Source organism: Silene latifolia, chromosome 3, assembly GCF_048544455.1.
Source record: "Silene latifolia isolate original U9 population chromosome 3, ASM4854445v1, whole genome shotgun sequence".
Classification (NCBI taxonomy): domain Eukaryota; kingdom Viridiplantae; phylum Streptophyta; class Magnoliopsida; order Caryophyllales; family Caryophyllaceae; genus Silene; species Silene latifolia.
The window spans coordinates 15275842-15291106 of record NC_133528.1 but is presented as its reverse complement, the minus strand read 5'-3'; the positions used below and the strand labels follow the sequence as shown (position 1 = coordinate 15291106).

General features: G+C 41.7%; 2 protein-coding genes across 2 annotated transcripts; both read right to left on the bottom strand.

Annotated features, from left to right (window-relative positions):
* Window positions 1-11538: 11538 nt before the first annotated feature.
* Window positions 11539-12447, bottom strand: LOC141648722 (uncharacterized). The gene is made up of 2 exons (XM_074457441.1): window positions 12170-12447; window positions 11539-11992 (listed from the first exon to the last, which is right to left on the bottom strand). Exons 1-2 carry the CDS (start codon window positions 12445-12447, stop codon window positions 11539-11541), a joined length of 732 nt encoding a protein of 243 aa, XP_074313542.1.
* A 1427-nt stretch (window positions 12448-13874) lies between these two features.
* LOC141648720 (uncharacterized) lies at window positions 13875-15004 on the bottom strand. Its single transcript, XM_074457440.1, has 2 exons — window positions 14889-15004; window positions 13875-14775 (listed from the first exon to the last, which is right to left on the bottom strand). The coding sequence occupies exons 1-2, from the start codon at window positions 15002-15004 to the stop codon at window positions 13875-13877; spliced, it is 1017 nt and encodes a 338-aa protein (XP_074313541.1).
* Window positions 15005-15265: the final 261 nt, after the last annotated feature.

Sequence of the window (15265 nt, the reverse complement as noted above, 5' to 3'; positions counted from 1 at the left end):
ATTGAATTAGTTTGTAAATTAGTTTATGGCTTAGATTTTATTAAACTCAACTGAATTAGTTTTGAAATAGGTTAGTTTTTCTTGTGAATTTGTTGTTAATTAGTTAGTATGATGTTAATTTATTATTGTTTGTAATTAGGTTGATGTTTTTTGTGAAATAGATTAGAATCGGTTTTGGTGTCGATTTGGGGAAGAGGATGAACACCATGGGGAAAACGTTGGGAATGCACGTTTCCTCCACGGTAAACGTTGGGAATGCACGTTTCCTCCATGGTAAACGTGGGGAAATACCGTTTACTCCATGGTAAAACGTGGGGATTTTACGGTGAGGCCATGGTAAACGTTGGCATATTACGTTTGGCCATGGGTAACCGATGGGATTTTACGTTTGGCCATGGACAAACGTTGGATCTCATGGTTTGATCCATGGTCAAATGTACATTTTCCACTTTCGTCCATGGTCAAACGTGCATATTCCACTTTTGTCCATGGTCGATTATTGAATGTCAATTTTTGACCATGGTACGTTCATATTTTTTTTTTTAAAAATCGTGTTTTTTGCTATTATTTGCCGATTTTTTTACTTTATAAGTTTTTTAGTCGATTAGTGTGTTTTCTAACAACTTTTATTTTATTAATGCAGATGGGAGATCAAAATGAGAGAGGAAATGCCATCATGCAAGCTCCGCCTCCTCCACCCGTATACGACCGTACCGTTGAGCGGATTGTTACGTCGTCGAAGCGTCGTTTGCGTGTTAAGCAGGCCCACCAACAACCACCGCCACTTCGAGAGACGTCTCGCATGGTTATGATGGCTACTCCCGGTCACGTCCGTAGTGATTCGGAGGAGGCGAGGTCACGGGAGGTTGCCGGTAGTTACCGTCATAATAGAGAGGATGAGCCGTCGGATGACGGTTCGGAGGAGAAGGATGATGGAGACTATCGGGTCCAAGAGAACCCATCATCGTAGAGATTGTTGACTCAGAGGTTGGGCCAGGATCATAGAGGACGCTATTCGAGTGTTAGAGAGACGTCCCTAGCACGGCTAGGTCGAGGAGGCCGAAGAGGGATACTTCTTGGATCCTGAGAGAGCCCGTTCTTGGTGGTCCTAGTAACATTGCCATCTTACGGAGTTTTGGTGGACACGTTGTGTTCAACTCTTGGTCGGACCCTAACCCGGAGAATATGAGGTCGTGGATCAAGCTCTATGAGAGGCCGAAAGCTGCGAGGGAGATTAGGAAGATATGTCTCAGTGAGGCTGTTGCCGCTAAGGTAGAGGCGAGTGGGTTTGAGATTTTGAGGGAGTGTTTTACCACCGGTCTAGACTATAACCTCCTTAGTGCTTTTATCGAGAGGTGGCACCCGGATACTAACACTTTCCATATGCCTTTTTGAGAGATTAGTATCATGCTCCATGATGTCCAACATATTCTTGGGATACCTGTTACTGGTAAGCGGGGTGTGTGTGGATGGTTTGGCCAAGGCTGATGATAGTGGTCTAAGGAGGAAGATTGCGAGGTTTTATAGAGTTCCTGAGTCCGAGGTTCTACCACCGCGCTATAAGAATGGCGGTTTACTTACATCTGACTTGAGGAATATTGTTCACCTAGGGAACGAGCATGACTCGTTACGGGCTTACCTCTTGATTTTACTGGGTCATACTCTTTTCGTGGATAAGAGTGGTGATAGGGTGAACGCTCAGTTGTTGTCCTTGTTTGACAGTCTTGATCGAGTTGGTTCCTATGCTTGGGGTGCCGATTGTTTGGCTTACTTGTACTGACAGTTAGGGATAACATCGCGCCGAGATAGTACTGGTGTTAGTGGGTGTCTACCGTTACTCCAGGCATGGATATACGAGTACTTTGGCAAGTTCCGACCAGACGCTGGATTCTTTCTTGAGGACCGTCCTCTAGTCGAGGCTTGGGCCCGCTTGCCTCGGGCTAAGGGCAATTCTCATACTTTTCAGATGTATCGCCATAGTTTGGACGATCTTAGGTTGGAGCATGTCCAATGGTTGCCCTACGGGAACCGTCCCCAGGGAGCTTGCAGAGTATCGCTTTACTTGGGTTTTATCAGGTATCTTGATATAGTAGAGCCCTACCAGCCGGATCAGTGCATGCGTCGGTTTGGGTACCGTCAGGCTATCCCGGTCCCGATGGCGATTCCGATTGTTGAGTCTCGCTCGGCGAACGGGAATTACAGGCTGGAGTTCGGGCAAGAGCCCGATAGGACATGGGGGAGCGAAAATTCGGTCAAAAGCATATATGCCTTTCGAGTATGGTGATGGGTACATGACTTGGTATGCGGAGATTTCACACCCCTATTTGTATCCCGCCCTCACACCGCCTCCATTTTCGGTCTGTCGAGTTTCATGAGGAGCCGGAGGTCGCCCTAGCTCTTAGTCGTAAATTCAAGAACGTCTTCCAGCAAACTAGTGAGGAGGCGGAGAGAGAGACTCTAAAGGATTTGTTTGCGGACATGCGTCTCTACTATGAAGACGTGTATGATGACTAGTTTTTATTTTATTTTTTATGTTTGTCTCTTTGTACGGATTATGTTATTTTAATTCTAGTATCTTTGTATGGATATTTTTTTTGTTTTTTTGGTTTTCCTTAATTTAATTTGAGTAATATTTTTATTGATCAATGCCGTAGTTAAACGATACAAATTAAACGTAGTTTACGGAAATTAAACGTAGCAGAGAACTTAATTTTAACACGATACAATTTAACATTAGGACATAATACAGAGATACAACTTAATAAGGTAAAAGATAAATTGGAAATACAACAGGAATTAAAACGTAGTTAAATGGAAATTAAACGACGACATAAATTGAAAATACAACTTAATTAAAACGTAATTAAATAACTATCGAACTTAATTATCTTCGGCTGATGAAGATGACGATTCCAAATCTTCCAAATTGTCTCTGACCGGAAATTCTTCAGGTTGAGCAGCAACATATTGATCATAGTAATCAATGATGTCGAGTATGACATTTCCTAGGTTGAACACTCTACCATAATTTTTATAGTGTTGCGTAATCGAGCACGGAAAGTATGCGCTCAAAATAGACAAGGACATTATTTTTTAACCTGCGAAACTCCCACATCTTTTCGGTTAATGTTTCATCAGAAACAACCTCATCATAACTGCTGGAGTTAGTATGCTTTCCAGGTGTCCAACTAGGATGATACAAAGGCTGCCAAGTGAAGGATTTTCAAGCAAGTGCCATATAGTGGCACTTGGAACGACTAATTCAAGGCGAGACACTAGCACTGGTAAATCCACAACGATTTGATCGATCCTTAGTTGATAGACTCTGATTTTTTGAATATTTGTGAGAACCATTTTAGTATTTTATTGAATAAGATGGGATGTTATGGTTGAAATGGACATAGCAAGGGCTATTTATAAGAAGTCAGATCAAAACGGTAACAATTTTTTGAATTTCAAACGGTTAGATTTTTGAATTGTAACGGTATTTTTGAATTATAACGTTATTTTCCAATTGTAACGGTATTTTTGAATTATAACGGTATTTTGGAATTATAACGGTTAGATTTTTGAATTGTAACGGTATTTTTGAATTATAACGGTATTTTTGAATTATAACGGTTATATTTTCTAAATTTCAAATGGTTATAATGTTTTAACTGATAACGGTAACAATTTTTTGAATTTCAAACTGTTAGATTTTTGAATTGTAACGGTTATATTCCCTCCATTTTTTCTTTCCTAAATCTCAACTATATTAACATCTTCATCTTCTTCTATTCTTCATTTCCTAAATTGCCCCAAATTTTTCCCTTCAATTTTCTTCTTCATCTCTCTACTTATGTCGACATCATCCTCAATGTGGAGAAACTACCCAATTGAAGGCCTTAATTTTAAGAATCAATCTTGCAATCGTTGTGGCAAAAACGCTATCATCAAGATTTCTGGGTCAATTAATAATCCAATGAAAGTGTATTTTAAATGTTTAGATTGTAATAATTTTGTGACGTGGTTGACTGAAGATCATTTGACAATAACAAAAAGGTTGAAGATAGCATGTGAAGATGAAGCTGATGATGCATCAAGTGAAAATGTCATGAAAGAGCAAGTTATAGGTTTAAAAGAAGAGATTTCGGGTTTGTCAAGGATGATGAAGTTTTATTTCAAGTGTATCTTGTATTTGTTTGTTTTCCTTATGTTAGCCATTGTTATGAAGTAGTGAGTATTTGCAAAAATTTTCAAATGTGTATCAGTTGCTATGAATTCTAGAAATATCAGAGTTAGTAATATGACTGTTATGTGTTTGTGCGATTTTCCAGAAATTTCAGAATTTGTATAAACCTAAACAAAAAACACAGGTTATACAAGAGAAAAACCCTAAAATGTATTACACAAGTGAACTTGATAATTTTTTATTTAAATCGTCAGTAACGATTACATTTTTTCAATCCGAACAACTATCAATTGAGATAATTGTCGCAGTATCAGAATTTCGGCTTCTACGACGTCTTCTCGGTGTCTCTCCCATGAATGCTTGCCAATTCTCAATGTTCTGTTGGTACAATGTATATATCTAGGTCAGCAACACTAGCATCTCGGTAGGTCAACCAAGCGGGGTGAAGTGGCGGCATAGGCAGACTCTCAGGGGGGGGGGGCCTCTAGAATGCAACCGCATCCAATGGTTATGGTGTAGGACAATCCACATAATACCGTACGGTAGTCTGCCTTTCGTTCGGGTCTTCAAAGTCATGATAGTGTTGCAACTTCCGTCCAAACATTCTTCCCATCTTCCCCTCGTGTATGACCAATCACATATATCGTCTAGTTGAAAAGCGTTGCAAACACTAGCAAATTATCACCACACATCTAGTAAGCCGCCCCACAACTAATCTGATCAAAAAACTCAACTCGTCGAAGTGCCTCCTCATACCCTGTCAAACCGGTGGTCGATGATCGATATATTCCGAACAACTCTCTGTACATATCATCGCTCCTTATCTCCCTCGCATACCATTCCCACATAAGTATATAATCTGGCTCTTGGCCCGGCTGGGCGTGAGATACTACCCGGAACCCACAATAACCGTCATCTCCAACATCCACCCAACCATCAAAGTGGCCCCAAAGAACGTCAGGAACACCCCACCGTTTGGCCCATGATGATATAAGACCAATGGTAAAGTTCCTTCCCAATGAAGCACCGGGAGGTCCTGATTCGAAATCACCAAGTCTTTGTTGTGGTTGATCTGCATTTTTTGAACCGTGAGTACTTGGTGTCCCAAACTTCCTTTCTGCATGCTCGAAACTCGACTTGTTTCTAGTTGTAGAACCTCTCGGACGACCTTTCGGTTGCTCATTAATAGGAGGTGGCAAAATATCTTAGTCCTCCAGGTGAGAGAGGTAGCACGTGTCCGCATCCATCCTCCAACCCGATACCCAATCCAAGGCCTCTCAAAAGTTCTTTCTCCATTAACTCTATGGCCATAGTAGACACGTTCCCTTGCAAGAAGGAGAAAGTACGGGATGTTATCCTTGGTTTACTCATTGCATCTTCGAGTTCATTCTTAATCTTGGAGTGTTGACCTTTTAGCATGTCGTGGATACGGGACCACATGGTATCAAGTGTGAGATGACTAGATTTCAACCAAGCCTTCAATAGAGAATGTGCTGACTCAACACGGGAAGTTGCTGTGTTACCAAGATGGAAGACATCGTTTTTATAGCATAAAACAAACTTCCATGCGTACTTACCCCAAGCTCTCTGTATATAAGCGGACATACGTCTCCACTTATTACGACTGAAACACGTCCAAGCGTGTTGAAACGTTTGCTCGGTAAGTGCATTGATCACTTTATTCCAACCGTCTTCTGGATTTGTGATGATAAATGACTTCATACTCTCAGTATGGTAGAATTCCAAGGCTTTACCATTCATGGCTTTGTTCAAGTGCCATCGACACAACAAATGATCAACCCCGGGAAATACTGCCTCAACAGCGTTGATCAAACCCAATTCCCGGTCGGTGACAAAAACACAAGGGGACGCTCCCGTGACATCTAAAATTTCAGCTAACTTCTTCAACAGCCACTTTTAATTCTCCTCAGACTCGGTAGGAATCATCGAACATGCAATTAAGAAGGACGATCCGGTGGGTGTGACACCAACCATCTCAATGAGTAGATTCTTGTTCGTGTTGGTTTTATATGTCGAATCCATGATAACCACGTAAGAATAAGCCCGGAACAACTTCACGGAATCAGGATGTGCCATGAAAATATGAGTCAACTCTTTTATCTCAGAATTAATCTCATGCCAATGGACGTATTTCGCTTCTACCGCTAGAGCCAACATTTGCTGAGCGGTGTTTCTTTCACCCCCTAACTGTAACACCCGCGAATTTCCCACTTTGACATTTAAAATTTATTTAACCGTTCAATTACCTTATTTTATATTTTTAAATTATTTAATTAATTCATTTTAAGCACGATTTTACTGAAAAGAACATTTTAAAGTTTAATTTATATAAAATACGCATTTTAGTCGGACAGTAATAATAGTGACAATAATAATAATTCCCGTCTTAACTTCCGTCTAGCTATAGACCGTCACATTTCCACTTGTGAGACTAATCTTTTCTCGACCTATCCTATATCGACAACACACTCACCTACCCTCCTACACCCTACCTCTAAATATCTCCTTTATATATTATTATATATTTTATATAATTCTTTTATTACTATTATTATTATATATTATTATTATTATTATTAATTTTAAATACCTTGTTGTTGCCTCATACCGTGTTTCCTATCCCCTGCGTTTCCTTCTTCTTCTTCCTTTTTAAGAAAACAAACAACAGCAACAACGAAACACAGCTACGCCATTTCCATCCTCCTTTAAACTCCGATCCCGCCTCCGTTTCTCAACCAAATCCTCTAATTTTTACACCACTCTATTCCTCTTTTCTTCCTCATTCTTTTAAGGTAAGAAAGTTTTGGTTTTGGTTAAATTTCGAAAATGGCATCTTTTGACAACTCGGTTTTGTGACTCTTATAACTCGCTTTTCCCTCTTTTTAGTTGAAGACTCGAGAGCAGCTCGTGCTTATGGACGTTTTCGCTCTGAAATTCGTGAGGTTAAGGTAACGGTGATAGGTTACTCGACAAGTGTCGGAATTTCACCTTATAAACTCGTTTTAGCTTATGTGTGTGTTAAAGTTGTGTTCTTTACGCTTTCTTCGATTTGTATGGTTGAATATGATGCTTGTTGGTTCTCTTGAGTGCCCATTTGAAGGGATTTAGTGACTTGCTTTCATAAAATAGTTGGGGCATAGTATGGCGCGGTTTTTGGCCGCGAAAGACGGATACTTTGTGACGAAATTAGAATTTTAGTTGACTTTCATGGACTGTTTTGAGTTGCTTTGTATGTGTCATACTTACTTGATGTTTGCTTGTTGTGTGGGGGAACAATTCCGTCTTGCTTACACATGAAAACCCGTCTTAAAATTGTCTTGAAATGTGGATTTTATACACGGTTGTATATAGTTTGTGTAGGCTATTTATGGTCAGTTAAGAACAGTTTTATATGGGTCATATGAGATGTGGTTGGCTCGGTTTTGGACAGAAATATTGAGTTTGCTTGACACGGATTTTGGGTGGTTGTTTAGGTTGTTTGTCACGGTTTACGGTGGCTCTTTGGACAGGTTTTTGGTAGCGGGTTGTGGGTTGAATGGTGGCTGTTTTAGGACGGTTTTAACGTCGTTGAGTAGGGTTGTTATGGGCAGCCATGAGAGGGCGGTTGCGTGAGTTGTATTGGCAGGTGCGTGGTGGACTGTTTTGGGATGTCGAGGGTGGCTAAGGTAGTGTGCGTAAGTGGTGTCTTTGGGGTCTTGTTAGAGGGTCGTAGGAGCTGGCTGTGGCCTGGCAATGGCTTGGCTGTGGCCTGACAGTGGCCTGGCAATGGCTTGGCTGTGGCCTGGCAGTGGCCTGGCCGTGGCCTAGCTAGTCACGGGTTAAGGCCGCGTGTGGTTGGTTGTGAGGACGATTTTGAGGTTGCCATAATAGCTTTTGAGCCGTGACTATAAATTGTTGGGCGCTAGTTTGGTTTATGTAAAATATTATTAATTCCCGTCTCGTGCTTTATATAATGTAATCCATTAAATATTGTTCTTTATATATATATTTCTCTCACATGATCAAATTGTTGGCTTTCACATGATTATATGTTTGAATTTTACATGAGTATTAAGTTGGGTCTAACATATATTGTTTGTTGGGCTTAATGTGATTTAATTGTTGGACGCCTTATAATTTGTTTATTGGGCTCATAAATGAGTCACTTGGACTTGGTCACATTTTATCCGGTATATTTCATATAACGTAAATTATTCATTATCAGTTGTTATATTTTATTTAACCGACATGTCAATTATGAAATAGAATATTTATTAATATGATACAAGTACGAGATATTTATTATAAGTACTGGTAAGAGTCATATTCTGGATAATGCCTTATATTGTTCTGTTGTGAGAGTCTTGGTCCTATCGGATACTAGAGGTGAGCTATAAGCCCTCTAGTTGCGATATGATCGTCGGGATTGATGTTCCCATCCGTACTTATGGTGAGATGCAAGCCATAAGTATGAATGTGACATTAGTGATTCCGTGATATATGATATTCTTTCGTGTTTATATTCGCATGATTATTCTTACTCTTATTGTGACTCAAGTGTGACGTTTTACATTGTGTGACGACTTGACATTCCTTATTTACCCTTTCGGACCATTGGTTACGGTTAGGTGCCATGTTTCCGGATTGGGCTATCCTTCCGCCTCTTCGGACCTTGGGTCACGATTAGGTGACATGGTTCCGATTTGGGGTTACTCGACCTTCGGTCACGGTTAGGTGTACCATGTTTCGAGTCTTGGATGCGGATGGGTCACCGCATGTCGAATCGTGTGTCATCCATCCCGAGAGTCTGGCCAGGTTTAGACTAGGACCGTATTATGATCGTCGTCCTACTAGGAGGTTGGAGTCTAGGATGTAGTCTTGTGTGTGGTATCTCGGACATGCTTTAAAGGTAGCCTCAGAGTCGGATACTCCGTCTACACTTTGTGTTGGTCTTACATTTATGAGTCATGTCGATATGAGTTGATTGGCTTGGTTATTCTATCTTCATTTTTGCATATTTATTCTAATGCATTATGCCTATCTCATCATGATTATCAATTGTATCCCATTGCTCTTTATTGTTCATATATGTTGCATGATTAAAATGTTTAATTAAGTGTTTGTTTACTTGCATTTCGACATATTGTGGCTGGGAGAACCTTGAGTTACTCCCCACTGACTGTGGCGTTCATGTTTACATGAATGACAGGTTGTGAAGATGCTTACGTGGGGAAGACGTGTGGGCTAGCGAGAACTAAACCCTTGGACCTTAGTTGCTAGTTTAGAAACCCCTTATATGTTTATTCATGGGATATCTTTTCCCCGTTTTCTTGACTTGGGTTGTAATAACCTAAGTTTGTCTATTGTAGTATTTGTTTCATTTCTTTTTGGCACCCGCGTGTTGATCTTTAACTAGTAATTTAAAAGTTTTTAAAATCTCATAAATTTCCGCTTTAATTTATTAGTTATATTTTCCGCCTTAACGAGGGGTGTCACACTAACTTCTTTCCTAATTTTCCTTGTTTCATTATATAGCTGGGTGCTTGACGGTTGAGTATTTTCTGGGGTTTTCAAATGAAGAGCATTTTTAATATCCCTCGGTAGAACCCCGAACATAGTTTGTTGCCTAACAAATCCCTTCTCTTCCGCGTCTAATCCCGCAAAGTGTCGATCCCCGTCCTTATAAATGGCTACGTTGTGGTTGTGTAGTCCACCACCCTCGGAGGTTATAATGTTCCACACTATCGCCTCACTTGATCATTTTTAGACAAGAAATTTTGAACGGCACGAATACGAAACTTGCATGAACACTTCTGCGACCTCCTTGGCTTTTCAAGATCATCCGATCGGTTTGGTAACCCATGTCTTTTACATCGAAAATAATTTGCCAACAACCCGTTCTTTTTTCCGTTTTTAGCTCCGTTATTTGCTTTAACCAAAGCAAACCCATTCTCGAATGCAACTTTATTAGCCCAACTAAAAGCATCGTCACGCATTTCGAAATCTATAGTAGTCACGAACAACGGGTTGTAATCAATTGAATTCTCGCCAAAAGTCTCCCACGAATCCTGTTACAAGCAATACGGCCTATAGTAAGACAATAAAAAAAATTCATAACCTAAATAAATTGCGTAAAACGAAAGCAAAACAATATAAAACGAGTAATCCATGGCTAAACCACGAGACTCAACAATCGACCATGGCCAAACATTAGTTTCCAACGTTCAACCATGGCCAAACATGGAAAACCGTTCCACCATGTCCAAAAAAGGAAACTCCACGTTCAACCATGGCCAAACATTGGTTTCCAACGTTCAACCATGGCCAAACGTGGAAATCCAACGTTTGGACCATGGCAAACGTGGAAATTCAACGTTTGGACCATGGAAAACGTTGGTTTCCAACGTTTGGGCCATGGTAAACGTTGGTCTCCAATGTTTGGACCATGGGCTGAACGTTGGATCTCAACTTTGGTCCATGGTTCAACATTCGGGGGACAAATTTCAGTTTAACGCAGAAAAATCGCAATTTCGTTACTACTAAGTTAATACGTGACGTAAATTAACTATCGAATATAATTAACGATGCGCAAAAAAATGAAAATTAAGCAAATAATGAAGAAATGAAGTTGTTTACGTACCGGTGATTCGGGATCCGTCATGTTAATTAATCTTGTTAATTGTTGTTATTGATTTTTTTTTTTTTTAAATTTAGTTGATTTTTAGTAGAATTTGAGAGGAAATTTTTTAGAGAAAGAAAGTGGTGGATAAGTGCAAGGGCATTTATCGTCTTTTTTTTTGAAAAATGTCGTCGATATTTACCAAAACGTCGTCGATCAAAATCAGCCCTCGAGAATGGTTCCATTCTTACTCATATACAAAGAAGACCTTATCTTATAGAGAAGATAAAAGGGTGCATTGTTGTTTTTGATAGGGATCTAGAGTTGAACCCTAAGGTAATCGTTTTCGTTTTTGCTATGTGATTCCCTTACCTGATTATTTTTTTTTCTTTTGAAGTCCCAAAGTGGGTTAACTTATATTATGAAGATCAGAAACCGCACAAAGATCAGCCGGAGGGGGCAGGATATTACCCCAACACCGTCTCCCTAAATGCAAAGAGCTCACATGAGCAAGTTCGTGCGCTACACTATTAAGCTTCCTACTAACAAAAGGCCAATTAACTAAAAGAAAATCATCACAAAACGAAATAATGTCTTCGATAATCAAGTGGAAATCGCTCCGTCCTTTCTCCTGCTTCTTCAACGCCTCGATCAACACCTTGCAATCACTTTCGAACACCACCTTGGTAAGCCCACGTTTCCTAGCTTCCATGACTCCGATAAGCATTGCTTTAGCTTCTGCCAATCATGGTTCCATCACCTCCCTGCGCCTCTCCGACACCCCCCATTTAACCACCCCTATACTGTCCCGGCACACCACACCAAACCCCACACCCCACCCTTCCTTCACACCCGCATCAATATTCAATTTCATAACGCCCTCTATTGGTTTCTCCCACCTCTCCGCTCCCACCTCCGCCTGGGTATTGCTCTCACCACCATCACTTTCTTCTTGCATCTCCCTCAATAAACTCCTCACTCGGTTGGCCACCCTTATTACATCAACTTCTTTGTTCTCGAACACCCAGCCATTCCGCGCTTCCCATATCGCCCAACACTCCATCATAAATAACTCTATCTCTCCATCCTCCAACTCCCTCCAAACCTCTTCCACCCACTCCCTCACCCGCTCATACCCGTCCGTCACCCTCACATCAATTACCAACCTATCCCATAAACCCCCCGTCCACCCACATCCCCTAACAAGATGGAGACAAGTCTTCACCTCGCTTTGACAAACCGGGCACCCCACCTCTATATTATGGATCCGTATAGCGAGATTGTGTTTTGAGTCTAAAGCATTATTGCAAAATTGCCAGAAGAAATTCTTCACCTTGGGCATCACATTTGCTTTCCAAATTTTGTTCCAAATTCACTTTTCCTGTGCTCTATTCGATGTCCCAGCATCATCCTCTCTTCCCATGGTTAAGACGTTATATGCCGATCGCACTGTATATTCCCCGTCTTTCTCAAGATCCCATCCCCATTTATCTTCCGGTTTTGTAGTGCTAATCCTCATATTAAGAATCCTATCTTGCTCAAAAGGAAGGAACAAATTACGCACCTTCGTCGTGTCCCAAGACGCCCCATCAGCTCGCCAAATATCAGCCACAACCATATCACTATCCGCATTTTGTCTCGGGGAAAGAACCATTCTCGTCTGCGTACCCATAATCCAGGGGTCAGTCCACACTTTTGTACTTAAACCATTTCCAATTCGTCTCCTCGTTCCTAATTTGAGCACCTGTTTCGCCTCCCAAATACCCCGCCATGTGTAGCTAGGATTACCCTAGCTCCGCTCGCATAAAAGCTTCATGAGGAAAATATTTCCCTCCCAGAACTCGTACCATAAGGCTATGCCGGTCCGTAAGTAAACGCCATGCCTGCTTACCCAATAGAGCCATATTAAATTCGTGGAAATCGCGGAACCCGAGCCCTCCATAACACTTTGGTTGACACATTTTTGACCAAGCTACCCAAGGGATCTTACTCTTACCATTAGCCGAATCCCACCAAAACCGGGACACCATAGAGCGTAGCTCGTCACAGAAATTAGCCGGTAGTTTGAAGACACTCATTGCATATGTCGGGATTGATTGGGCAACCGCCTTTATCAATACCTCCCGACCCACCTTCGAAAACAACTGGCCTCTCCAGCCTTGCAATTTCTTACTCAGCTTTCCTCGAATCACCTCTGCTATAACCTGCTTAGAATGTCCAACCACCGTTGGCAAACCCAAATAACGCTCCTGAGTCTCCACAACCCGTATCCCAAGGTACTCCGCCACTTGGTTCTTGTCAATCATCCGCGTACCCCGACTAAAGGACACCGTGGTCTTATCAAAGTTCACTACTTGGCCGGAAGCTTCAGCATACTCCTTAAGAATCATCTTCACACAATTCGCCTCCTGCACCTTTGCTTTCACAAAGAAGATACTATCGTCTGCAAAGAATAAATGAGAAACACATGGTGCATCTGGAGCAACCCGAATACCGTTTAGAGCTCCCCTTTCCACAGCCCGACGTATCAAACTCGACAAGACCTCTGCACACAAGATAAATAAATAAGGAGATAGTGGGTCCCCTTGACGTAGACCCCGCTCAGGCCGGAACTCTTCTGATGGTTGTCCATTCACGAGTACCGAGAAGGAAACCGATGAAACACAGTGCATAACTCGCCCCACCCATCTCGCATCGAATCCCATTTTAATTAACACCCTCTCGAGAAAAGCCCATTCCACCCTATCATAGGCTTTAGACATATCCAATTTTATAGCCATATGACCATTTTTATTCTTAGAATTCTTCATGTGGTGGAATAATTCAAAAGCAACCAAAATATTATCCGTAATTAATCGCCCTGGGGTAAACGCACTTTGATTTTTCGACACGACCTCCCCTAGGAAAAGCTTCAACCGGTTAGCTAAGACGTTAGAGACTAATTTATATATTACATTACACAAACTAATCGGTCTAAAATCCTTCATTTTATCCGGTGCCTTGTTTTTCGGAATAAGAACAATATGTGTACGATTAATCCCCTCAGGGAATGGCGCACCTCGAAGAATTCTAAGAACAGCTCTAGTCACCGATTTTCCAACAATATGCCAATAAGTTTGATAAAAGGCCATTCATATCGTCAGGTCCAGGTGCTTTGAGAGGGTGCATTTGATTCAACGCCATCTCCACCTCAACAATAGTATACTCGCTTCTTAGAAACCCGTTCATTCTATCAGTCACTCTCCCAGCTATTCCCTCCAGTAGCGGCTCGAAATTACTTGGGCTGCCCGACTTAAATAGACGCTCAAAGTACCCCTTGGCTGCCCCCTGGACTGCCTCAAACCCCACGTATTCCCTGCCCTCCTCATCGATCAATTTAGCAATGTGATTCCGTTTTTTCCTCTGCCCTGCCTTCCGGTGAAAATATGCAGTATTCCTATCTCCGTCTTTCAGCCATAGAGCTCGCAATCTCTGCCGCCAGAAAATCTCCTCTTGATGAATAAGATTAGTAATATCCTTAACAAGCCGCTTCCTTTCCCGAACGTCCCACCCCGTTCTCCCTCCTTCATTCAACCGCAGCAGCTTTCGTCTTTTGGTGTTAAGGTCTCGCACAATTTTACCAATACTGGTGCCCTTCCATCGTTGTAAATTCTCAGCACATCGAGTCAAGTTCTCCACCAAATTCTCCTCCCCATCCGTCCACGCCTCCTTCACCACATCTTCACATCCATTTTCACTGATCCAAATTTGCTCAAATCTAAACACTTTATTTACCCCTCTCTCGGTTTCTCCTCTCCTATTCATGACAAGCTTAATTGGTGCGTGATCCGACCACTCGCGGTCCAAATTTCTCAGAATTGATCTCAGGAAAAGCTCATTCCAGGCATCGTTACAAAGTGCTCGATCCAACGTACTTTGCCTATTATCACCTTCTTCCTGGCCATTGTCAAAAGTAAATTCGTAACCCTCAAACTCCACATCCCTAAGGACGCAATCATCTACAACTTCTCGGAAATTTGTCACTTGCCATTGCGGTCTTTCCCCTCCTTTAATCTCCGTAGCCTAGAGAATCTCGTTAAAATCTCCTATACATACCCATGGACCATTAGCTTGCTCACCAAGGATTTGAAGTAGTTCCCATGAAAGATGTCGATCTGCAACTGATGGCCACCCGTAGAAACCAGTAGCTCTCCAAGTCCCATCTTCCCCATGTATATCGTAGTCCATATGATGTATTGAGGCTGACGTAAACACACACTTGACATGCTTCTTCCACATAAAAGCTAGCCCTCCCAATCTCCCTACACTATCGACCTCCATGCCATCGTACTCATCCAATCACGCCCTCACTCTCCTAAATTCTTCACCGCTTAACTTGGTTTCGGAAAGAAAAACCAAGGCGGGGGCCTCTTTCCGTATTAAATTACGGAATCCGCCTACCACAGCGGGGTTGCCCAGCCCCCTGCAGTTAA